Source organism: Carettochelys insculpta, chromosome 5, assembly GCF_033958435.1.
Source record: "Carettochelys insculpta isolate YL-2023 chromosome 5, ASM3395843v1, whole genome shotgun sequence".
Classification (NCBI taxonomy): domain Eukaryota; kingdom Metazoa; phylum Chordata; order Testudines; family Carettochelyidae; genus Carettochelys; species Carettochelys insculpta.
In genome coordinates this window covers 29995606-30023159 of record NC_134141.1, presented here as the reverse complement: position 1 = coordinate 30023159, position 27554 = coordinate 29995606, and the positions used below count along the sequence as shown (strand labels likewise).

The window sequence follows — 27554 nt, the reverse complement described above, 5'->3', positions numbered from 1 at the left end:
TGAGCCAAGTATGCAGATGAGCCCCTATAGTGACTCAGAAAGTTCCCATCACGATTTAAACCATGTGTTAATGTGCTGAATTTGAGTATAAAAGCAAACTCGGCTGTCTCCCTTTCCAGAACAGGGCGATAATTCTTCTGCAGTAACACACATACCTTTAGGTCATTGACAGAATGCCCCATTCCATTAAAATGTTGACTAACTGGTTTGTGGATCTGGAGTGTTTTGACGTCTGTTTTGTGCCCATTGATCCTTTGTCTAAGGGAGTTAGAAGTCTGTCCAATATACAAAGCATCTGGGCATTGTTGGCACATGATGGCATATATGATGTTAGTAGAGGAGCATGAGAAAGTGCCCGTGATTCTGTGAGTAACCTGGTTAGGGTCCAGTCATGGTATCCCCAGAATAGGTGTGTGGACAAAGCTGGCAGTGGGCTTTGTTGCAGGGAAAGGTTCCAGGACTGGTATTCCTGGGGTATAGACTGTGGCTGTTAGTGAGGATCCTCATGAGGTTGGGAGGTTGTCTGTAGGAGAGAACAGGCATGTCACCCTGGGCCTTCTGAAGTGTGGCATCCTGATTAAGGATATGTTGTAGGTCTTTAATAATTCGTTTCAGTGGTCTGAGTTGGGGGCTGTAGGTGATGACCAGTGGTGTTCTGTTCTTGGCTTTTTTGGGCCGATCTTGGAGTAGCCGGTCTCTGGGTATTCGTCTGGCCCTGTCGATTTGTTTTTTTTCACTTCTCGTGTTGGGTAATTCAGGTTTATGAATATTTGGTAAAGTTCTTGTAGTTTTTGGTCTCTGTCAGTTGGATCAGAGCAAATGCGATTGTACCTAAGAGCTTGACTGTAAACAATGGATCTAGTCACGTGTGCAAGATGGAAACTAGAAGGGTGTAGATAAGTATAGCGATCAGTAGGTTTTCGGTACAGTGTGGTACTGATCAGGCCATTCTTGATTAGTACTGTAGTGTCTAGGAAATGCATATCTTGCATGTTGTAATCGAGGCAAGGCTGAAACCATACCAAAGTCCCAAATACACAGCCTGAAGTAAAAAGCATACCTTAATATATTTAGCAAAAGGTAAGGCAAAGAAAAGAAAAATATATAGGTGATGGTAACAATGTATCTCTGCCTTGGCAACTGCTGAATACCTAGAGTTAGAAAAGAGATTTTTGGAGGTGAGGCTCCTCATCTCTCTTCTTACAAATAAAGTATGGTATCCAGACACTGAAATGGTGGCCTGCATTAAATAAACACAATTTTGAGATGAATTGAAATTATGCTGTGGACTCGCCAACTCACACTAGAAAAGCAGAAAGCCCCTGCTATCTTTGTGAGCTAGCTGAAAAGTGAAAACTGATTAGAGAAATAAGTTCCTCAATAGGCAACGTCATTGCTTTTGCACCAAACCAAACGTGATGAATAAGTTCTCCCAGAGGCCCTAACATTTGATGTGTGCACTGGGTAGATTAGCAAGCTTTAGGCCAGACAGAAGTGGTGGAGGGGAAGAGAGGGAAACTTTTTCCTCCCAGTTAACTGCCACGGGTATATTATCTAATGAAAAAAAAAAAAAGATTTCTCTAAGGAATTTGAAATTTGTTTGATATTTCCATCACACAATTATATGTTGCTCATTCAATATCTGAGAAGCACTGCAGCACATCAAGACCTGATTACATTCTTTCTTCGGTCCAGAACAAGCTATCCCACCCTGGTGGTAAGCAGTTTCTCATCTCTCCCATAGCAGAGCTTTCATTCAGGTGCACACTAAAGAGGGGTTCATGATGACAACACAATATTTGCTTAGTTTCTTGATGATCCTTAATCAAATGGCTCTTGATCATTCTTGGAACCTTTGAGGATATTCCAAATTAAGGGATAAGTTTTCAAAGTGATGTAAAAGGGATTTAGCTGCATGAATTCCATTACCACCAGCAGGAGATAAACAGCTAAATCCCCACTCACTGCTTCAAAAATGTATTCCTTTAAATAGCTTATTTCTAAAACATATTAGATTTTTCAATAACTAAGCAGTTGCCAAAAAAAAAAAAACCAAAAAAACCCCAAACAAAAAAAAACCCCACAGTCTTACCACTATTGACAATATTTGCACCTTTATAGGCAGGAAGGCTGAGTATTCTGTGGCAGGGGTTCAAGCTTCCTTGAACACAACATTCTAACTCGTAAGCTATTGTGTCTTATGCTGCTGTAACAACTCCTAGGAGGTTGTTGGAAACAGGTGCAAATTATAACACTTATACCAAGAAACCAGCACAGCACACAGAAGCCTCAGGATCGGGGAAGGGAAAGGTGGCTTAACTAAAGGCAAGGATCAGGGCTGAAAACTATGAAATGGGTGCAAAATGGGACCAAATCAGAATGATAAATAGTTTGCATCCCTTTTGTAAATGATTGCACAACATGCAAGGTGACAGAGAATATAATCCAGGTCTAAGGAAAACGTGTCTGTTCTCCAAATAAGAACACTAAAGTAGACCTTTCACTTACACGATTTCAACTTACGGTTTTCTTGTATTAACACAAGCCAAAATCAACAATGGTAGGTGGGGGCATGGGGAAATGTCAGAAGGGGAACTTAAAGGCTTAGCTACAGTTGGCAGCCCCAGGAAAATGGGGAACATGGAGACCAAGGCTGGAGCCAGAAGCAGCCGCTAGCAGGGCCTCCCGCCAGGCCCTGCTGCACCCCCAGTCTCCCTCCACTTGCTGCTAACCTCTGGCCCTGCCCATGTGAAAACTCCGCACCGCACTGCAGATGCTGGTGGTGTGGTGAGAAGCAGTGGGCCAGTGATGACAGCCACGAGAAGTGGGACGGGGGTGGCCAAGACTGGTGAGCACTGGAGGACCGGCTATATTCCACAGCAAGGCACTGGTAGGTGCTGCTGCCCCTTCCGCCACTCAAGCCCTGGTTGGCTCCTTGCAAGAGGCATGTGGGCAGCTTCTTGCATCTGTTATCAACTGGGGACTGGCTAGCTGGAAGAGGGGGATGAATTTCCTGGCTCCTGGGGCTCCTTGGAGCCGGGGAGGAAGTACAGGAGAGAGAAGATCTGCCAGGAGAGGAAGCTGTGCAACTGGGCACCGTGAGCACAATTGCAAGGCTTGGGCCTCTTTGGAAAAACTTTGGAGCACAAAACATTTGTCTCCCTGCCCCTCCTCTTTCCCCGTCCCCACGTGGACCTCAACTTACGTACCATTTGACTTATGTGTGATTGTCCAGAAATGCAACCTGTGCATAAGTGGGGGTTTTACTGTGCAGTAGTGCCTCAATTTACCCAAGGGTTCTGTCCCACATGCCCTCACATAACTGGAATTTTGCATGAGTTGGGGGGGTGGCTGTTTTTCCTGGCGGAACACACGTTCTGCAGCCACAGAAGCAGCAGGAGCACCTGAAGATAATTTTGAAAGATAAGTCCAGGAGTTGGAGGGTGCAGATGGGGAGGGTTAAGCCTGGGGTGGGTTGGCACCATGGGAGGAGGGCAGAGGGGGTTAAGCCTGGGGTGGGTTAGGGCTGCAGGGGTGGCGTTGAGCCACAACTGTGAGGGGAGGGTGGCAGCTGAATGGGGATGGGGTTGACTTAGAGCCATGAATGGAGGTGGTGAGCTGGAGCCATGCTCGGGTGGGGAGCTGGGCTGTTGGGGGGTTTGAACCAGGGCCGCCTACAGGGGGTTTGAACCAGGGTGGAGGGGGGATTGAGCTGTGTCAGGGATTTTATCCCTTGGGCATAATCGTCCCTGTGGGCCAGGGGAAACAAACCTTTGGCCATTAAACATCAATACAGGTACAGGAAAAATCTAGTCTCATAGGCTGCCATTTAGCAGCCCCTGCAACGGTCACTCTGAGTCAGCTGGTCTCCCCGGTAACCTGAACTCATAAATTATTCATGACTGCAGGTTTAAAATAGAGCCCTCTGATTGGCCCCAGGTGAAAGCTTCCAGCACCTTCGGCCGAGAGGAGGACCTATTTTAAAGCACCTGCATAGAATTCTCAGTATGTAAATCATGTCATAAATATTCATGAGATTGTTCTATAAATTCAGGGGCCGCAGCCCATTCGGCGGCCCTGAGGGACTCAGGCTGAGCTCCTGTTACCTCACATGGAGGAGTGTGGCCACCTAGTGGCATCCGCTGGACTCCGAGGCCAGGATAAACAGCCAGAGCTGAAATCACTGCGGCACCTGCCCTCAGGTGGCACCAGCCAAAAGAGCTGACAATCACTGCAGCACCTGTCCTTCAGGCGGCACCAGCCAAAGAGCGGGAAAAGCACCAGCTCACCTCAGGAGCCCATTACTGGCATAGAAGTGGTGCCAGCGCCCCAGCGCGCCTCAACGCACACAAGCAGCGCATTGCGTCGCGGAGCAGCAAGTGGGCCCCTTGGCCAAGTCACCAGGTGGCGAACTGGCCCCCACTCTGGTGGGGGTACTGCATACCCAGTGACGTAACCAGGGACCCGCCAACGATACCATCATCGCTCCCCAGCATCTGCGTCTGCTGTGCTTATCTGAACCTTCATTTGCCAGACGAGACACACTTACCTGAACAAGACCTCCATTCATCGGACACGTAATCTATTTATTGGCCCGTGGTACAGCCCGGGACCTTTTCCAAACCAGACGCTTCACTTGACACAAGATACTTCACTTAGTACGGCACTTTGGGTACTGGGTTCCGTAACAGGGGGGTTGGGGTCACACCTCAGCCGCGCCCTTTCCAGGGCCAGGAAAGGGCTGCACCCAGGGCTCGACCCTTGGGCTGGGCTTGACCACCCGAATTAAGCTGTACACTTGAATTAATAGTTTGTCAATATACATTAAATTAAATTAGTTACTTAGTTATAGGATTAGTTATAGCATTAGATAGTAGGTTAGTTATACTTACCAATAAGCAGGAGGGTCACTACGGTGAAGGTACAGCCTCCCGGTTTCCCTGTGAGTCCTGCACCTTTACCTATCCATAATCTCCAAACCCTAACTGGGTGGGGCTGTGGCAAACACCCAGTTGGCAGGGGGGCCTCAGAGGCAGAGCCTTAAGGTCCCCAATAGGCCTGAGTAGCGACCCGGCCTGAGTGTATTGGGGAAGGAGTAGCGCCCTTCCCCCGCTCGGAGCTAAACTGAACAAGATTCCTTTCCCTCTTACCTAAAGAGTTTTTCCTAACCATTCCTTTTTGCCTTCCGGCTGAATAAAGACCATTACACAGGTTGCCTTTATGGATTTATTATTAATAATAGTAAGTGTTTATTAGTTTGTAAGGTATTTATAGGACATTAATAATATGAACTGTTTTATGTGTTTATTTTACACGTTCTGTTGTTTATTTTCCTGTTGTTGGCTCTGTTAATAAATAGTGTATTAGTTTCACCCTTAAGCCTCCTCCTTGTTCCACCTTCGCCCCCGGAGCTTAGCCACTGCTTGCCAGGGGGATTACATCCTACAGCAGGAAGGGTACGTGCATAACCCCTGGTCCTCTTGCCGGTGGGGGGGTGGGGCGGTCTGCAGAGGGGCGGGGCAGTCTAAGGTCACCGGGCCTCCGCCGTCCCTCCTAAACACCTTAGGTCCTCGACGATCCAGACAACTAGAGTGGGGAGCCTTGCAAGCCGGTCGTGCTAACCGGGCAGCTCAGAGCGGGCCGTAAGAGGTTAATAATTCCCCGTGTCAAGCTGGAGCTGTGAGAGCAGGTGGTGAGCCAGTGGAGGGTTGGAACTGGGACCTGGGGGGGCGGGTTGAGCCAGAGTCACACATGAGGGGTGGTTTAAGCCAGGTCCACGGGGGTGGTGAGCTGGCGAGGAGTCTGAACCAGGACCAAGGGGGGTTGAGCTGGAGCAGCACATGAGGGCTGGTGAGCCAGAGCCAGAGCCAGAGCCAGGCGCAGGGGTGGGGAGGAGAGCCAGAGCCATGCGCAGGTGGTGAATGGGGCAGGAGGGTTGAACTGGGGCTGGGGGAGCAGGATTTTGAGTTGCACTTAACTCGCATAAATGTTAGTTAAGCACAACTTGAAATCGTGCATTTTGAGGGTTTACTGTATATGTTCAGTACAGGTTAAACCTCTCTAGTCTGGCACTCTCTGGTCTGGCACCATCTGTGGTTTGACATGATTTTAGTTATCCGGATGTCCCATACAGTTTGTTTATAGCCACCAGTCCTGGCTCTCAGTATTCTGTGCTGTTATCTGGCTGTAATTTACCCCTAAATGTTTTCTAAGAGACCAGTAAGACGTGAAAGTGTTGGTAATGTTGCTAGATAATATTGGTCTTCCATAGTTCAGCAAATTCTCTGGTTCAGCACTGTTCGGCTACGTCTACACGTGCACCCAACTTCGAAATAGCTTATTTCGATGTTGTGACATCGAAATAGTCTATTTCGATGAATAACGTCTACACGTCCTCCAGGGCTGGCAACGTCGATGTTCAACTTCGACGTTGCTCAGCCCAACATCGAAATAGGCACAGCGAGGGAACGTCTACACGGCAAAGTAGCACACATCGAAATAAGGGAGCCAGGCACAGCTGCAGACAGGGTCACGGGGCGGACTCAACAGCAAGTCGCTCCCTTAAAGGGCCCCTCCCAGACACACTTTCATTAAACAGTGCAAGATACACAGAGCCAACAACTAGTTGCAGACCCTGTATATGCAGCACGGACCCCCAGCTGCAGCAGCAGCAGCCAGAAGCCCTGGGCTAAGGGCTGCTGCCCACGGTGACCACAGAGCCCCGCAAGGGCTGGAGAGAGAGTATCTCTCAACCCCCCAGCTGATGGCCGCCATGGAGGACCCCGCTATTTCGATGTTGCGGGACGCGGATCGTCTACACGTCCCTACTTCGATGTTGAACGTCGAAGTAGGGCGCTATTCCCATCCGCTCATGGGGTTAGCGACTTCGACGTCTCGCCGCCTAACGTCGATTTCAACTTCGAAATAGCGCCCAACACGTGTAGACGTGACGGGCGCTATTTCGAAGTTACTGCCGCTACTTCGAAGTAGCGTGCACGTGTAGACGCAGCCTTCAGGTCCCGAGGGTGCTGGACTAGAGAGGTTCAACCTGTAAAATTCCTAAAAAACCCCATAGAGGTTAATGTGCACATGGTAAATAAAGATCTGCATTCTTTTAGAACTAAATTACATATTATTTTCCCTTTTTATTTTTATTCTTAATAATGCAGTCTTGCAAACTAATCATCAAGGCTACGTCTACACGTGAAGCCAACATCGAAATAGCTTATTTCGATGTAGCAACCGAAATAACGTCTACATGTCCTCCAGGGCTGGCAACGTCGATGTTCAACTTCGACGTTGCGCGGCACCACATCGAAATAGGCGCTGCGAGGGAACGTCTACACGCCAAAGTAGCACACATCGAAATAAGGGTGCCAGGCACAGCTGCAGACAGGGTCACAGGGCGGACTCAACAGCAAGCCGCTCCCTTAAAGGGCCCCTCCCAGACACAGTTGCACTAAACAACACAAGATACACAGAGCCGACAACTGGTTGCAGACCCTGTGCCTGCAGCATGGATCCCCAGCTGCCGCAGCAGCAGCCAGAAGCCCTGGGTTAAGGGCTGCTGCCCAAGGTGACCATAGAGCCCCACAGGGGCTGGAGAGAGAGCATCTCTCAACCCCTCAGCTGATGGCCGCCATGGAGGACCCGGCAATTTCGACGTTGCGGGACGCGGATCGTCTACACGGTCCCTACTTCGACGTTGAACGTCGAAGTAGGGCGCTATGCCGATCCTCTCATGAGGTTAGCGACTTCGACGTCTCGCCGCCTAACGTCGAAGTTAACTTCGAAATAGTGCCCGACGCGTGTAGCCGCGACGGGCGCTATTTCGAAGTTAGTGCCGCTACTTCGAAGTAGCGTGCACATGTAGACACAGCTCAAAAGATGTAAACAAGTTGTCAGAACAGATTCCTGAAAGCCATTCTTCATACTACAAATTTGAAAACAGAATTTTTCAATTCAACAAGGAATGTTATTGTGTTATCTCTCAGAGACAGATCAGAATATACAGAATTCCCATTCTAATATTCTTTATTAAACACATATTTCTTATTTAATTAAAAGATTTTGGAAGATTAGTTTTGATTAATCTGGTCAAGTGGTGGATACCAATTAGAACAACCAAAGCTGGGAAGCCCATTAGAAATTAATAATTCTCTGCAGTGAAAATAACAAACATGGGCTGAATGTTAAGTCAGTTATCTCCTATGAAGGTAAACAGAAATATTCCCATGGATTCAGTCTGCTTAGCTATGGGTTTTACATCCTTTTATCAAAAAGGAACAAAAAGAGTAAATATTTTAGAAAATACTTACCACTATATCTTCAGGAAATGTGTCCCGACTGAAGGAGCCGTCATCAAACATGACTTCATAGAAGACTTGAGATGTTACTCCTATCACTCTGCAACTATAATATCGTGTGTTCCTGTGTTTTGTGATGACAGTCTGCCCAACCGTGATGGCCTTCTCACACGCCTTGGTTCTCTTGAAAGCAAGAATTTAACAAATCGTCATTAAATATACTCACCACTTTATCAGAACTATGTCACATGATAAAACAGTGCTGTGATCAATCCTGGCTCTCAGCTTAGCAAGAAACCTTGAAATGCAAAATCTTTTTTTACTACAATAATCAAGTGTTACGTGACACGTACACATTTACATTTTGTTAGCAAAAGAATTACAGCCACACAACTTTACAGCACATAACTAAAATATAGTTATTATTATGATGTTCTGGCTCATCTTACAATACAGGAGAATAAAATGAGCATAACAATTTTGGGAACATTTTGAAATTTTATTGACCACTAGCTGAAAGCTTTCTCATCTCCAGCACTGGTAGCAACCAGACATAGCATATCAAGCTTATGCTATAGAATTTTATTGAAAGGCAATTCTCGAGCCTGGATTGATGTTTGGAGGTTCCTAAGTAGGTATTCAACATTTTGCTCACTGGCATGATATCAATGGATATAATCTCCTTTTTAAGAGAGGTCAACAGTCATGCAACTGGTTGCTTCAGTCCCTCAAACAATACCATGCAGAACACGTGGTGAAGCAGGTCAATCAAAACTGTTTATTGTCATGGTTCCTCTCTAATTTCTGTAAAACAAACTATGACCTTCAGAAATGTAGCCAGGTCAAATTATGCAAAGATTTTACCTCAGTAACTATGGGCGTGACAGATGTATAATGCAACCCAGTCTGACTTTCATTTGCACACTGAGGCTCCGTCTACACTAAGAGATAAATTCAAATTTAATTCAGTTAGTTTGATTTTTACCATGTGACTGTCTTCACTGTAAATACCATTAGCTTGATTTAGGGTACACTAATCTCGAGATTACAAAGTTGCAGTTACCTGATGGGCATAGCATCAAGCTCGAATTCAGAAGTTCGCTTAAAGGCAAGTGTGGAAGCGCCATGTCTTAAAAGTGAATTAGCTTCCAGTGGTGTCCCATATGTAAACCATAATGCCCCTCTCAGTGCTCTGCTCTGGCCACTGCTCTCTAGCAACAGAAAGCCCATGAATTTCCAAGTGGGACAGCGAGCCATTAGCTGTGGGCTCATGTTAGTATGAGAGCCTGAGAAATGTCTTTCTTTCTTTCTATGCTATTAGTGCTGTGAATACATCTGTCCACTCAAACAGCCCCTGCAGGGAGTTTGTGGCTCAGTCTGTACACTTGCTTTTTTTTTTTCCTCATGCGCTGCCTGGCGCCAGCCCATAACCCACCTGTACCACGTGTCAACAAGGCTGTGCTGGGGGTCATGCTTACATAACACGCCAAGAAACTTCTCAGCAGTTTACATTTGTGTGTGGACCCCCTTCCCACCCTCACCAGCGCCACAGTGTCTGGGTCTTTTTTGCACTCACATTACTTGGGTAGACCCCAACCCAACCAACTAAAAGATGTGCCTGCTGTTCGATGCTGACAATGCTACCAGTCATGCATTACGGGCTCCAAGGGCATGAAAGATATTCTGGGCTTTGCTGCTTACATGAGGAAGTCTCCCTCCTGCAGCTAAGATCCTGGGGGCTTTGCTTGCTGCCATGGGGAAGTCTCCCCTGGCGACTCAGATATTTGAGGTTTTGCTGCTGCCATGGGGAAGTCTCCCTCAGCAGCTAAGAGACTGGAGGCTTTGCTGTCACTGTGGAGAAGCCTCCCGGTGGTTAAGATACTGGAGGCTTTGCTGCCACTGTGGGGAAGTCTCCCTCCTAGCTAAGAGACTGGGGGCATGGCTGCCACCATGGGCAAATCTCCCCCAATAGTTAAGATACTGGGGGCTTGGCTGCTGCCATGGGGAAGTTTCCTCTGGTGGCTAAGATTCCGGAGGCTTTGCTGCCACCACGGGGAAGGACCACCTCACCTACCCCACTACTGAACCTCCAACTTTGCCCATATCAGGCCATGCTGCTGCCCTGGAAAAGTCTGTCCCAGTGGCTCAGGGGCTTGCTGCCGCTGGCGAAAAGTCTCCCCCGGTGGCTAAGAAACATGGGGACCTTTACTGCTGCTGGGGAAAAGCCCATAACTGGGCTTGCTGCTGCCAGGGGGAAGTCTCATGAGCTGTGGGGCGGGGGGGGACTGATTTCCCATGAAGTGACCATGTCAACTGGGCCCTCAGCACTTGCTTCTTTTTTCATACACTTTTGTATCCTCTTTCTTCTAACTTTAAAAAAACAGTCCAGGCACCAGGCACCTGTATTATTTTCAGGGATCACATGCAACGATGGGAGGTGGGACAGTAAGTGGATGGCCAGTTGAGACAGTCATTGCACCCGTGTTGGCAATATCTGTAAAATGAGTCAGGAAACCAAAAATTCTTTCTTCCTACACTTTTCTATCCTCTTTATTCTCACTTTCAAATAAAGTCTGGGCCCTTACATTATTTTCAGGGATCACATGCGTGCAATGATGGGAGGTGGGATGGATGGCCAGCTGAGAACACAGTGGTTGCACCCAGGTGGGCAATGTAATGTGGGGTGAAACCACAAAGGCCCCTGCATTATTTTTGAGGATCACATGCATGCAATGATGGTAGGTGTGAGAACACAGTCATTGCAGGTAAGCCTTACAATGCACCAGAAAGCCAAAGACCAACATTATGCACAGGGATTACCTTTCCAATGCCAACATAATGAACAGGGAAAACAAAAATTCTTTCTTCCTACACATTTCTATCCTCTTTTTTCTCACTTTCAAATATAGTCTGGGTCCCTGCATTATTTCCAGGGATGACATGCATGCAATGATGAGAGGTGGGATATGCAGTGGATGGCCAGTTGACAACACAATCGCTGCACCCCTGTTGGCAATGTAATGTGGGCAGAAATGAAAAATTATTTTTTCCTAAACTTTTCTATTCTCTTTCTTCTAACTTTGAGGGTCGCTGCATTATTTTGAGGGATCGGCATATTTTCAGGGATCAGGAGGGGAATGAGGAAAATGCAATGTGAGAAGATGAAGTCAAGATCAGCAAGCATACACAGAATGCTACGGGGATGAGGGAACTGTGGGATAGCTTCCCACAATGCACTACTGCAACAGTCAATGATAGCCAATTTGTGTGTTGCAGCAATGATTCAACTTTGTGGGGAGCATGGTGGAAGAGAGGATGGTCAAATTCGAACTTATAAATTCCAGAATTAGAAAATTAATATAAATAAATTCATATTTATCACGTAGTGTAGACACAGCCTGAACCTCACAATCTGGAGAAGTAAATTCAAAAGTTTCTCGTCTTAATGTAACCCCAAAAGCATGGAGACCATGTACTAGGGAGAAGGAAGTGAAGTCCCTGCTCTACAGCCTTGGCTGAGAGCTAGCTGGCCTTTAGCTCATGTGGTAGAGCATAGGCCTTTAGCATCCTCAGGTTGCAGTCTCATTCCCTCCTGCCAGTGACCCAGGCCTGTCAGCCTTACAATAAAAAGACATGCTATGGGCTGTAAATAATTTCATATTGGTTGCTATGTTTTTGTGGTAAAAATGAAGTGGCTATGGCAACAGCAGGACATCTGAACTGTTCTGACAACAGGAAGCACAGCATGATTCAAGTCACATGTTTTGAATTACAAGGATTTACTTAAGCAGCCTGAAATACGTTTTAAAAATTATGCTAAATTAATAACCAAATTTCCTACAACTTTTTCATCTATCTGTAATCTTTCATGATATAAAGTTAGTCAATACATATAATAAACTGAAAAAAGTACGTGTGAAAGACTGCAAACTGATGTGACTATAGAATTGTCAGCATGTTTATCAGAAGCTTAGTTATGGTCAGCAGCCAAACTTTTTATTAAAATTTTACATTTTATTTTAAATTCCCACAAATTTTAAAACAAACTTGGGTCAAATGTTTTTGTTTCATAATTTTTGACACACTACCACTTCCATGCACCACATTTCAGAATTTACACATTTACACATTACAGAAGTTACACAAACTTTTATTGTTAGAACATGAGGACAAGTAAGTGTAAATGTGTTGTACACATGTAGGGCACATCTACACTAGACAGTTTTGTAGGTAAAACTGGGGTTTTATAGACAAAATTCACTGAGTGTCTACTCACATAATGCATTTTGTTGACAGGAAGTGTCAACAAAAAAGCTGTGTAGATGCTCTGGGGGGCCCTTCTGTCCACACAGTAGATCAAAAGATAGATCCACTTTTATGTGTAGACAGGATTTTGTCAGAACATCTCTTCCAACAGTTTCTTCTGTAGACAGGTGCTTCTAGTGTAGACATTGCCCTAGTCTCTCATTTCCTATGGTAACTGCGTTATGTTTGTGTTTGCAGGGGATTTATCTGAGTTCCAATTGTGCTGATAAAAACAGGGGATTGGACTGATACTGTCTCCTGAAGTTTTACACAACTGTACATGTATGCAGCAGTTTCAAGATGATATGGAAATAAACTTACTTTCATAATTATATATTATTTGATGGCCATTTAGCTGTTTAAAAAGCCATCACTACTACTTTATATAACAACAATATCACTAAGCCAAGAAGTAGTTTACTACTATAAGTTACTATCACATGGGTCCCTCTACTGGTTAACATCTGATATCACGATTATACCAAATCTTGAATAATATATAAACATCCATGCATTTGTTTACTGGAAATTTCCAGATTCTATTCATTCAAATATGTTCAGAAACAGAAATGGAAAGTATTAATTGAATTATTGATGTGAGTGAAGTAGAAGTTTCTGATGGACCTATAAATCTAACAGGAAGTAAATGTATTGAAAGCACAAAATGTCTTACAAATATGAAGGTAGAGCTTTATAAAACAAAAATACGATTTTTTTCCTTAAGAATATGCAGGTTGATTTACTGGTAAGATGTTCAGAAAATAAACTTTACAACTCAACTCCCCTTCCCCCTCTTTTCAGAGAGAAAACCAAATGTATGAACAAAATAAATCAAACCATTGAAAACCCCAATACGTCCTGGCTCAAGGGGAAGGAATCTGGCTTTCTGTATGCTATTTTGGTAGGATTTTTGATTTATTCTGCAGAGAAATTTATTGACAAGCACACTGTGTAATTGACTGTCTATCCCAGAAAACATTTCCTGACAGAAAAACCTAAGAACCTATTGATGTTAAGAATGTCATTTTTGATCAGAAAGGACAGTTGTTATTGGGGGCTCTATCAGATTAAAGAAACAGCTGTGGTATCTTTCAGGTTATTCTGCAAACCGTGGTTCAGAAAGCGTAATTTTTCTTCAACATTACCCAAGTCAAGAATGAGCTCAGAAAACAGCAGAAACAGAGAAAACCCATCAAACACAATTAAATGACTCCTTCAGTGTGGCACTCATTTTGGCAGAGCTGCCCCATAGATAGGGTGAAGTGGGGTGGCTGCCACAGGCCCTGCACTTTTGGGGCCCCTGCAGAAGCTGCCTCAAACATCCTATAGACAGGAGGGACGGGGGAAATATGGGGGAGCCTGGCACTGAGGCAGCAGGGGTCACTGCCCCCCTCATTCACCACATGGGTGGAGGTAGCGTGGCAGCCTGCTCCACTCCAACACACCGCACTCAGGACCTCTGCATCCTGCTTCTCCGCAAAGGCAGGAAGCAGAGTGCTCTAGCACCAGGGTGATCCACTTCATGTCGTCACAGAGAACCAGGAGGCAGTGTGCCAGGAGGGGCGCAGCATTGCTGAGAGGAGGAGGAGGAGGCAGAGCAGGGGTGGGGCTGGGCTGGGGATAGGGCCAGTGATGTGGTGGTGGGAGGGGGTTGCCACAGGCCCAGAGGAGTTGCAGGGAGGGCACTGCCTCAGGACTGACACCTGGAGCACTCTGGGGAGTGGTCTGGCCAAGGCCTCGCTCTCCCCTCAGGACCATCCTGCATCTTGGCCTTCCACAAGCAAACTAAAAATGGGATTCATTGTGGTAAAGTTCTTGAGTTTCATTTGTGTGATTTGTATAATGCTGGTAAACCAAATCCAGTTTATGACAAGTTCCCCAGGCCTCACTTGGACACTGAAAACACAAAGCTGCAATCAGTCTGGGTCCCCTGTGTGCTAGTACTGGCAAAATAATTTCTGTTATAAACAATATGTGGTATTTATACAATAGTGAACACTTGTAAATTGTAGCTTAGATTAATCTCACTTATAACACCTGTAACATATTGTAAGGTAATAGCTGAGCACTTGCACTGAAAGTCTCTGTAACTATGCAAATCTCCAGAGGGGAGACAACCATCAACTAGTGTGAAATACTAGTCTCCAACAGGGGTCAGCTGTCAGTGAATTATTGTGGTACATCAGAGCCTTCTTCCCCCACAAAGAGGAGATGTTCAAATAAATAAAGTTCCTGTCAGCAGCTGAGTTTGCAACTTGAAGCAGAAGTGGGAAAGGAATAAAAAGCCCTAATGAGTAAAATCTGTATCTTTATACTGCTTAGGCTCTGAGGGGCGAAAATCACTAAACGGAACTAAAGACCCCCCCCGCCACTGCTTAATTAATATAGGATTAATCCTATAGGGGACATATAGAGCTTGTTTATTATGGAAGCTTCTATTCCTTTGTAAAGCTTAGTATTGAAACTCATTTGCACACAGACATATTTACTTCCTCTAGCCTCATAAAACTCTCTTCTTCCATATTTCCATATAATTAATTTTGTAGGATTGGCTACAAGCATTATCTTGGTATGAGATCTAAGATCAATTGACCTGGAGTAAGTGACTTTTTCTTTGCAAATGGGAGTAACTGTGAATATCTCTGTGATCTGGGTGGCAAGACAGATGGAGTACCTAAAGGGACTGATTGACTGTAATTTTTTGTTATGGCTGATGGGTTTACACTTGAAGATTGGTTGGGGAAAGCTAAGTACAGAATTCATGAGATTTTGGAATTTGTGCTCTGTTTCCTAGCAGTTTACCCTGAGGTTGGTACTGACATCCTTGAGTCACAGAAGGAGATCTTGACAACTAGTCAGAAAATATTTGCTTATGGGGTTATATTTGCTCTAAAAAGTTCAAGGTCACATTAATAATGGAGCAACATGAAAGCTATAAGACTTAATTGGTTTGATATAGAAATCTAAGTCTGATTCCACTCTGCCAATGTTCCCCCTAGAACAACAGTCCTAATGTGAAAGCTGAAAGTGATGTTTGAAAAATATGCCCGCTCAGGATTTTTTCCCTTTGCTTCTGCACCGTTTCCAACGCATGCCGATGGACCACCTTGATGGCTAGGGAGCCAGTAGCAGGCAGCACAGAGTTGGCTACATTGGCTTTGTATCACCAGGGATTTTTCATGAAGAAAATCTCCAGCTCTCCTGTTACAGCAGCTCTGCATTAGGTTTGTGCTGCAGGAGCATCATACAAGACAGAACATAGGATCTGAATCATAGTTATAGTGGAGCTGTTGCTACATTTGAATTCTGTTTCGCACTTGAGGGAATTCAACTTGTTTATTTTATAGGAAAAATAAAGTATATGTGCCATAAATTTTAGCAGACAATGTCAGAGTAAAACCTCAATTTTTTAAATAGTTTGAAAAAAGTAGTTAATTATTTTTAAAGTCTTAAACTATGAAAAATTGCTTCCCTCATCCAAAAAAAGTTCATCTTCAATCTCCTGATTTGGGTTGCCCTAGCTGAAACTGTAGGGGACAGGGGAATTTGATGAGCTCTCTGAAGTTATGTAATTATTTTTGAAATGAACAAAAATAAAAAAAAATACTACCATTCTTTGTCTTAAATAATTTCTTCATGTGGCTAATGGGAAAGCAAAAGTTTGGATGACTAAGTAGCTTTGGATGATTAAGTTGGTTTGTCAAAGACCGAGAACTCTTGGAGACTGTTTCACGAAGAACAGTATCTTCAGCATACAACCAGCTACTGTTCTGAGGACTGTATTCTTCTCCTGGTTTGTCCAGATGCTAACGTTGAAGATCCTGTTTTTCATGAAGATGATCAGCCAGTGCAGGATCAAGTATGACTTTGAAAAACAGATAACAGAAAGTTTTTTTCCCCTACAAACATTTTTGACAAAAACAAAAAATTATTTCCTCAAAGTTTTTCTATAATTTTTAAAGATTTTCATTCAAACACTGAAAAATAAAATGTTATGGATTTTGGTAACTGAAATCAGAAGTTACAGCAACCAAAAACTGAAACACTTCAGTCAAGTGACATCTTTTGGATTGACTGAAAATTGTTACTCATCTGAATGAAACTTTAATATTTTGTTATTAGAAACAACAGAACCAGTTTTTCAATTTATCCGCCCCCCAATTTTGTGAAAATCAACGTTTACCACAGAATTTCCTTTTTGTCAAAAAAACCCCCAAAATTATAAAACACTTGTTAAATGTAAAATTTCTGCTTAGCTCTAGTGGCATATCTACAAGAGCAGCAAGACTGCGGTATGTTATCCGAGGTGTCTAGTGCTTGTGGCAGTGGTTAGGTCTGGATCTCTGTGTGAAGGGATACTTCTAATGTTAGATGTTTTTCTTTTCCTTGCTTTTGTGGTTTTGGATTAGGAATGTTATTGTACATTGGAATCTTACCTTAGACACATTGGTGGGGATTCATATATTTATGCACATAAAAGTTTTTCTATGGTCAACCACATATGTATGATGGTAGATGAAATTTCACTATTTCTCCCACGACAGCATTTGTCTATACATAGAAAAAATATAGAGTGGATCCTCTCAGTCCCACTTTCTTTCTATTTTATTTACAAATTCAAAAAAAAAAAAGACATTCTCTCAGGTCCAGAGATAAACATAGTCAACAAGGAAAAGAACCTATAAACTACTACAAGCCTCCACAGGAAAAGTAGGGCAGATACCATCCTTGAAGACTATACAGCTTGCTCTTTCCTCCCGCTACATGGCCAAAACTGCTGGCCATAGTGGAAGAGAGGCCATCACCATAGGGAAACACTCACTTTACCCACAAGAAGAACAGTACCCATCATTCACCCTGAATGCCAGAATTGCAACTATGACTTTCACATCCACAGACGGATCAGGAGCAATCACAGTAACATAAACATTTACATATGGTTCACTACTGCAGCTGTATACTAAACTGCCCTTCTCAACTCTACATTATTAGGGACTGAACTTGCATTCCAAGTCCATTTAATATTCATTGATTTCAATGGGATCTTCAGTTATCTGAGATAAGAAGATCTAGCCCATGATGATTAGCTCTCCTGAGAACATGACTGAAAGGATTCTATTGTCTGAAAATTGCAGACTTGCATGGAAAGAATAGTGTGATTTTTTTTACATTTTAAAATTGCAAAGTAATGGTTCTCAACCGTTCCAGACTACTGTATCCCTTTTACGCATCTGATTTGTTTTGCGTTCCCCAATTTTCTACTTACTTACAAAATCAGACATAAAGGTACAAAAGTGGCACAACACGGTATTTCTGGAAATTTGCTTATTTGCATTTTTCATATATTTATAAAATAATTTGACTGGAATATAAATGTTGTACTGACATTTTAGTGTGATTCTTGAGCCTGTTTTTCACTTGTGGGCAGAGCGGCAGGCAGCGGGGCTAAAGTCTGAGCCCCACAGCCGAAGCATAAAACTTTAATTTTGTGAGGCTCCCTCTGGTGTGGGGCACTCAGTAAAAATTGGCATGTTTTCTGCCCCTAATGACAGCCCTGCCATTGCAATGCTCCCTAAACATGTCCCATGATCCCCTGAGGGTCACAACCCACAGGTTGAGAAACACTGATCTAGAGGAATTGATCTACATCTACTCCCTGATCTAGATGAGTTGAATACCCCCAGAAGACCTCTGCCTATTCCAGAGATTTATGTATCCATGGTCGAGAACTACAGTTTTAAGGAAAACCAAAACGTTGGTCAGCTTTATTTAAAATATATTCATCTATGAGGTCCAAAAATGAATAGCTACTATTTTCAAGTACATCAGTTCGTCTATCAAAAATATTGCCTGCTGATCTCTGTAACAGTCTTTTTTCTAATCCAAATCCTGATGGGAATTGTAAGACCAAAAATGAGTCAGATGAGGCTTTTCTGCTTTTATATATGCACATAAATAATAGAAAAGATTACTAAATCAATTGTTCAGTCATCTGAACTTTCACAGCCGTGATAGGAACTGCCTATGCAATGATCTTTTCAAATATACATATGCAAAACACATTGTTTCCATGAAAATATATTAAAACCTACTCAGCACAATAAATGTATTTTGCTGCAAGCAAACCAAGTGTCAGCATGACCAGAATGGGAGACAGCACAATTGTGTCCCCCGTTAGGCACCTAATGGAAACATCTGTAAAGTTTTGATGGGCACAATATTGGAGATCAAATTTGAAAATGTGGCCCATAAATAAAAATATTTTGAAAATGCTGCACAATATTTAAAAGTTCAAATTCTATTAATTTTTTTCTACATGTTGAAACACTATCTAGATACTGGTATGATTTCCCCATTTATCTTATCCATCTCTATTTATCATAAAATGCAAGCCAAATATGCCAATTGTTGACATTAAAAGTGTAATCCAGGAAGAAATAACCATGATAGTGGTTCAGAAAGGCAGTGACCCCAGGTGAGAAAGGTTTATGAGGACACTGTGATACATCATCAGCAGTGCAATGGATGGAGACTGAATGTCTCCAGTTAAGAGAGGGATGGGGAAGCCTTTTTATGGCAGCTGTACGGTACACCCAAATAAAAAAAGAAAAAACAAAAACAAAAAGATGCCACCAAAACTTCACTGACCTGCAACCAAGTGAGAAGTGAGTAGAGTTGCCCTGCCCCAAATCAAATTATGCCGGGAGCTGGATATGGAGTTTCCCCACCCCTGGGTTAGGGGATATATTAACATTATGAAGCAAAGTAAGAGTATGTGTGTGTGTGTGTGTGCGTGTGTGTGTGTGTACACACGTGTGTTGGCATCAGTGCAGGAGGGAGTAGACTATTGGTCAAGCTATCTCCCTAATTTACATATTACAATACTATGTTAGATATTGTCACACCTCCTCCTCTAATATAAATAAATAATGAACTCTTTCTTTCAACCCTGACTTCAGTAATAAAAGGTAATTCCCTTAATGCATTTTGGTACAATATTCAGTAACTTTATTAACATAACAGCAGCTAATTATTGTTTTGCTTCCTCCCTGGATAGGTATAGAAGTTTACTGAATAGCTGAATATCTGTACAGATTTGTTCTGGCTGACATATATTTTTAATCATTCTGTTCTATTCTGTTTAAAATTGAAAAACTAATTTTAAAAGTCAGTGATCACTGTTTAATTATTTTGCTTTCAAACAAAGCAATGGAATCTGAAGTGATGGACAAACAAGAAAGGTTCATTACAAAGAAATGCTCTTTGCCAAATGTCAAAAGGCAATGTAATCTGAAAGGATAGCTAATAGAAAGGATAAAAGTCTAATAAGAAAATTAATGGTGAACAAACTTCTTAAAGCTTGGAGATTTGAGTGGCTTAATTATCTGAAAGGAAAGGTATTAAACCAAAGCATGTGCAAACATATGTCAATCTCTTTTGTCTCAAAATCATCTTAAAATTATACAGAGAAAGTCTCTCATAGCATTTCTGATATTCAAGAGTTTGGGTTCAATAAAGCACACACAAAAATAGCCTCTCTTTCCCAGTTGTTTTTGGTTCTGGACACAAAAAATAGGCCAACCATTATGAACTCCTCCTTAGAAGTTCAATTGTTGCCTCTGAGGTTTGGGAAAATCAGGCTGATTTTTATTTTTATTCAAGCCACTCTCAGGACGCATCCCATACACATCATAAGTAGGTGCAAAATGCTGTTTCTCAATGTCATTTTTATTTTTTCCTTTAATAATCCCAAATGTAGACCAGGAAAATCACTGGATAAAATCAAAGGGTATTTCGGGAAGTTTATTTTATTATAATAGTGTTGTATCAGACTAACATTTGTTTTGGCTCCTACAGTGCAAAATCGCTATCATTTAAAAACTGTTGACAGTGCCCAAGTTTAAACGTATGCCAATAAAGTAATGTGATCTTGAAGTATATATTAGACAGACAGAATGAAAATGTGAATGCTACACATTCCACTTTACTTTACTAACCATTTACAGGCATTATTATTTGTATTATTAATAAAAATTTATATTTTCATGGAAGCATGCAAAACACTGAAATCAGGATTTGGGGCTCATTGGGCTGAGCGTTGTAGAAACATACTAAAAAGATTAGCCCTGCCCCGACAGGCTTACAATCTAGAAGGGAAAAAGGCACACAAGAATGATGTGCTTTCTTCATGTGGCTCTTTGCTCCGTAGGCTTGAGTACCAGAAAGTCTCAGACAACTTAAGTGAAAAAGCGGTAAAGTAGCACTTTAAAGACTAACAAAATAATTTATTAGGTGAGCTTTCGTGGGACAGACCCACTTCTTCAGACCATAGCCATATCAGAACAGACTCAATATTTAAGGCATAGAGAACAAAAAATAGTAATCAAGGTTGACAAATCAGAAAAAAAATGATCAAGGTGAGCAAATCAGATAGTAGAGACGCGGGGCAGGGGGAAGTCAAGAATTAGATTAAGCCAAGTATGCAAAAGAGCCCCTATGATGATCCAGAAAATTTGCATTCCAGTTCAAACCACATGTTAATGTGTCATATTTGAATATAAAAGAGAGCTCAGCAGCCTCTCTTTCCAAAGTAGTGTGAAAATTCTTCTTCAGTAAGATGCAAACTCCTAAGTCATTAACAGAATGGCCCACTCCATTAAAATGTCAGCTGACCGGTTTGTGGTTCAGGAGTATTTTTATGTCTGTTTTGTGCCCATTAACTCTTTGTCTAAGAAAGTTTGAAGCCTGTCCAATATACAAAGCATCTGGGCATTGTTGGCACATGATGGCATATATGATGTTAGTTGAGGAACATGAGAATGTGCCTGTGATTCTGTGACTAACCTGGTTAGGTCCAGTGATGGTATCTCCAGAATAGGTATGTGGACAGAGCTGGCAGTGGGCTTTGTTGCTAGGACAAGTCCCAGGACTGGTGTTCCTGCAGTATAGACTATGGCTGTTGGTGAGAATCCTCATAAGGTTGGGAGGTTGTCTGTAGGAGAGAACAGGCCTGTCACCTAGGGCCTTCTGGAGTGTGGCATCCTGATTAAGAACAGGTTGTACGTCTTTAATGATGCGTTGCAGTGGTTTGAGTTGGGGGCTGTAGGTAATGACCAGTGGTGTTGTGTTCTTGGCTTTTTTGGGCCTATCTTGGAGTAGCTGGTCTCTGGGTATTCATCTGGTCCTGTCAATTTGTTTTTTTATTTTTCCTGGTGGGTAATTCAGGTTTATGAATATTTGATAAAGATCTTGCAGTTTTTGGTCTCTGTCAGTAGGATCAGATTTGCCTCCCCCCACCCCTCTACTCTTTGATTTGATGCACCTTGATAATTTTTTTTCTGATTTGTCAACCTTGATTACTATTTTTGTTCTCTATGCCTTAAATATTGAGTCTGTTCTGATATGGCTATGGTCTGAAGAAGTGGGTCTGTCCCACGAAAGCTCACCTAATAAATTATTTTGCTAGTCTTTAAAGTGCTACTTTACTGCTTTTTTGTTTTGCTAGTATATAGACTAGCATGGCTTTCTCTCTGTTACTAAACAACTTAAATGGTATGCAGAAAAAAATATGGCTAAAGAGGAGCAAGAACTGATTTAAAAAAAAAAGTGTATAGCAGCTGCTAAAGAAAGGAGACCTCAGCCAGTGATAAAACTAGAGGGCCATTCAATTGCCATCTATGCCAAAGAAGGTATTCTAAACAGAATAAAGAAAGTAATAGATCCCAGGTAATGACAAGAAAGGAAGGGGCTGGATGAGAAATCATACAGACATAGATCAGACAGTAACACTCCATATCATCAGAAAAATGTATAAAAATGGCAGCCACCAAATTATATGAATTATATACATTCAAAAAAGCCTTCAATGCACTGGATAGAACACTTTTATGGAAGTTGCTACAGCACTATGGGAGCCCTCCAAAATTTATGAACTTAATTCAGAACTTCTATAAAAATAAGACATGCCAGATAAAATTAACAGAGAAGTGACTACTTGATTTGATTAAATCACAGTTTTAAAGAAAACCAAAAAGGCTGGTCATCTGTATTTAAAACATATTCATCTGTGACTGCCTTCAGGCAATGATATGCTAAGGCACCCGTGATACTTTTAATGACAGTGGATTGGATAATGAGAAAAATCAAAGAAAAGTCAAGAGGCATACAATGGACATTCACACAAAAGTTAGGAGACTCTGACTTTGTTGATGACATTAACTTATTATTTCATGTGCCCCATCTATGCACAATCAAAAGGTTTGAAAATCAACATTGACAAAACTAAAACCATGAGAATCAATACACAACAAGGAACACCAATAATACTTTCAAGGGCTGGCGTTTAAGAGTTCCCATTTTCACCTACTTTGGCAGCATGATAGGTGAAACATATTACAAACACATTAAAGGCAGAATATCAAATGCTAGACGTGCCATTATAACTCAAAAGCAAATTTGGAGAAATAGAAGTCTTGTCCTCCAAAATAAAGTTAGAATATTTAACACTATTGTAAAATCAGAATACTACATGACACAAATGTTAAGACTTCTTATAACTTTACTGTCTGAACTACAAGTTTTGACAATCAGTGGCCTTAGACAAATCCTCAGTATCAGATGGACAGAAAAAGTTACAAATGAACAAATCTGGAGGAGAACAGAATAGAAACTAAAAGGACAGGAAATTGCAGAATAAAAATGGTGATGACTGAGGCATACATGGAGGAAAGACCAAGTTATATTACAAAAAATGTCTCCTGAAAGATATAAAGAAGTAGACAAAAGACAACACAGAAATTCACACAACAGAAGAACTGAAAGCCAACAAAATGACATGGAAAGAAACTCAGACAGCAACATGAGAGCAGCAAATATGGAAGGCAGGGGGAAGACCCTATGTTCCGCATGGAACAGAGGAGTGTAAGTCAAAGGGTGATGATAGAGACAGACCAAGATAACAAAGTAGCTATAAAACTCTGCAATTACTAACAGAGGTGGTGACAGGAATACATTATTTATTCAAAGACTTGTGTGCCACTTAAGGCAATTAGTTGATAATAATGGTACTGGAGATATAACTTGAAGTAATAGGATGACATTGATAAAAGGAATATTCAGGCTAGACCACTGAAAAATCTTCCTGCCAGAGTTCTACTGGACTGAAGAATAGTCTCCCAAGGGAAATGATGTCTCGTTGGTTGAGACACACTGGAGAAAATGCCTGAAAATCTTCTGTAAGGCCAGTCTTGTACTCACAGGGGATGGGCTAAAGTAGCGCATCATGAATCCCAATACTACCAAGGAAAGCATTTAAATGGGTTATATGGAGTTGAAAATGCTATTGCAATGTGACGCTCTATTGCGAGGTCAAGTATTCTCTGTCAACTTCTCAAACCACAAAAACAGATTGATAGCAATAATAAATAAATAAATAAATAAATATATAATGGCATATTTTTAATTCTTACTTTCATAGTAAATGTAAATGGGGACAAAAAAAATTTGCCTTTGTATGAGGGGTCACTGGCATGAAAAGGTGGAAAAACACAGGATTAAATGAACAAATAGGTGTTTTCCACCCCTAGATTCTGTATGTATTTCTTCTGCATGAGCAACGTTAAGAAATGATTCAAATATAATTTAAAACACAGAATGTTTATTTCTGTCACTTCTAGTGAGAGAGGCTTAAGTGGAACAAAATGCATTAAGATCTGTAAGACAGTTAATGACAATATTGTGACTAGACTATACATCAAAGCCAACATCAAAGGCTCTCTCTCAGAACTGATAGGAACTTCTGGCATTGTAACAAAGAATATGGAGTTTTACTCATCCACTATAGGACTACTGTCAGTCAGTACTGACTTTTGAAGGACATTGGCAGGATTTTATTGAGGGTGTTCAATATGTATATAATATGTACTATATTTTTAAATTGGATATCCATAAATATTTTATCTAGCTTTTTTGTAATAAATACACATATTTGTACTAGCCTTAAAATTAAAATGGAAACTGTATTGATTTACTGTGGTGGTGAATCCATACATGCAGTAATGAACCCAATGGAAAAGTATGCCAGGCCTATCAAACACTGTTTGAGTATAAATATTTCTCCAACTTCCAGACATAAGGAGAAACTGTCAAGATATAATCACCTGCTATATATTAAAAGACTACAGCTAGAGCAATCTTTTACACATAACCCATTTATAGAGTCCTTCCTTTATTTTCCCTAGACAGCTAAGTAAATTCCTGCCTTAACTACAATTTTAAAAGGCAAAGATCATCCCCATCATATTTCACGGTTTTTAAAGAAAAGATAATAATACTTACCACATTTTGATTGATCTTGTGTCTGAAACATGTGATGTACACAACATAAGGCCAGTCATCAGGCTCCATCAATACTCCTGCAGCATGGGCACAGGTAACATGGAAGGATGCTGGACAACGCCCGTAAGAACACTGTATGCAGGCACCAGAAATTTTCTTCATTCTCTGTCTACAGAAGATACATTTCTATACAAAATAACAGAACAGAATGCCAATTAAAGTACTGTAACTCAGCTAATTTTCACAAGTATGAATGTTTTCTGAAGTACATTTAACATATCACAAACTAGTTAAAGATATTCAAAAAGAAGAAACTTTTGTGAATTTCAAACCTTGTAATATGCTGTGACTTTAAGTTCTCATTTTTGTCTTTCTTTATGAACGCACAAAGAATTAATGGCTTTGGCACCACATGAGGGAATCTGATATGTAGCTGATTATTATTAATCATTTTGAGTCTAAATCCCATGCCCTGTTCTCTAAATGAGTTCCTACTCCCAAAGAGAGCAAACTGAGACTCTGCTAATTCTTCAAAAATAATCATTATGTGTGACAACAATAAAACAAAAATATGTGCACTATGCTAAGTTACTGTGTGTTTTAAAATGATGAGGGTTGGGGAACAAATGAGATACACAGGCCCTGCCTCGCTGTGTAGAACAATCTGCCCATCAAGTCTGGCATCCTGCTGCCAGAAATAGCTTATAGCCAACATGTCATATGGAGAAATACTGTGTATTGAAATGGTGTAATACTGAACATAGGGATACAGCTCTTTACCACTTATCCTCATCATAGCTTATAAAACAATAAATGTTATTGGCGAGCATAATATTTCAAAATCCACCCACACTGTTTTATCCAACGGCCTTGCTAGATGTGAATACCGCAATCTGAGTATATGAAGTTCTAATTCCTCTCTTTGTTCTAAATGTACCAGTTGTTTTTACAAAGCAAATCATTAAAGAGCCATCAGTGAGCATCAGCATCTCAACACTGTGGCTATGTCTACACTACAGCAATCTTTCGAAAGATGATCTCTTCCAGAAGATCTTCTTTTGAGAGAGTGCATCCACACACAAAAAAGCAAAATGAAATATCAATCTGTTCTTTCGACAGACAGCATACACACAGCCCCTGCTCTTTTGAAAGAATGGGCCAGAGATCAAAAAATCCAGTACCACAAGGACTGCTCTTTTGAACAAAGGGCTTGCAGAACATCTACACATGCTCTTTTTGAAAGAAGCTTTCAAAAGGAGGCACTCTTCCTGATCTGGGAGCAGAAGAGGGCTTCTGGAAGAAAAGCCACGGTCTTTCAATGTGTGATCGAAAAAGCGCATTTTGTGCATGTATGCTCCGCGTGTTCTTTAGAAAAAGGACCTGATTTTCCCAAAGAACTTGCTAGTATCAATGCAGCCTGTTAAGATGGGATTGCCTTGAACTTATATAGTGGTCTTATCAGAGGCTGCTTGAGTGGAGAATTGGTTGCTTCAGGACATTCTTCCTAAGTAAACCTAGAGTACAAAGCATGAGCAAACTAAGGAGGTGACCCCATAATCGTCAGTGTCTCATAGGAGAAAAAAACTGTAAAACTACAATGGTAGTCATGTAAGCCTTTCAGCCAAAGACTTCCACATGCTTTACAAACATTAACCATCCCCTCAAGGCAAGTATGATTCCCAAAAAATTGGGTGAAGTTCTAAGCAACTGGACAAGAGTTTTATAATTGAAAGTCTTGGTCAACCTTAAATAAGCAACCCTATAGCCCCACCTATAACAATCACAACAGAATGTTCTATTGTTAGCATTTTAGGACGGTAACAAGAAACCAATTCTATGAAATTGTAGATGAATGTTAGTGTCTGTTTGTACAGCAACTTATAAAAATGTCTTATGCAAATGTCCTTTGTTGACAGCTTATCAAGCTTTGTGTATGGGGGGAAGCAGTAGATGTGGCATCATGACTTCAGTAAAGCTGTTTCACATGACTTTCTCATAAAGGCTATATGTAGACTGCAAGCTTCCGTCAACAAAACTTCTGTCAAGTACTGATGACAGAGTGCGTGTCCAGACTGCAGATCTGTCAGCACAGATCTGCCAGTGGGGAGCACTCTGTCGGCATCCCTGTACACCTCGTTCCACAAGAAAGAAGCGATATCTGGACAGAGGTTTTTTTTTCCGACATTTGTCCCCGTGAAGATGAAATAAATTATGAGGATGAGGGAGGAAACAGTTACCAATATGGCTCACAGAGAACACTAGTCAGTTTGCAATGAACATCTAAAATGCAATAGTTCATTACTAACTCCTTGTATATGGTGCCAGATCACTAATGGGAAAAATTATCATTTTCTTAATGCTATTTTTGTTAGCTAAATACAAGGTATTTTGTAGCATTCAGGGCCTATATTTTTAAAAGTGCAAACGTATTTTCTCCTGTCTGGAACTATGGACATGCTGCTTGACACACAAGTGTAAATCAGGGATTTGTTTATACATGTGCCATTTTTCATTTGGGCTATTTGTGATTATATGTGTGCCTTTTTCAAAATGTATGCCTTAGCATGTGTCTGCCATCTTGAAGCTGAGCAGTATCAGAATTATCCA

At 41.7% G+C, this 27554-nt stretch overlaps 1 protein-coding gene across 2 annotated transcripts in view; it reads right to left on the bottom strand.

The window, feature by feature from the left end:
• Nucleotides 1–27554, bottom strand: part of KDM4C (lysine demethylase 4C) — a 461923-nt gene that overhangs the window by 37343 nt on the left and 397026 nt on the right. For both annotated transcript variants that reach the window (XM_074994881.1, XM_074994882.1), the window contains exons 18-19: nt 24948–25133; nt 8319–8489 (exon numbers count right to left, since the gene is read on the bottom strand). In XM_074994881.1, coding sequence (XP_074850982.1) covers nt 8319–8489; nt 24948–25133 — 357 coding nt within the window. The remainder of the gene's footprint in view (nt 1–8318; nt 8490–24947; nt 25134–27554) is intronic.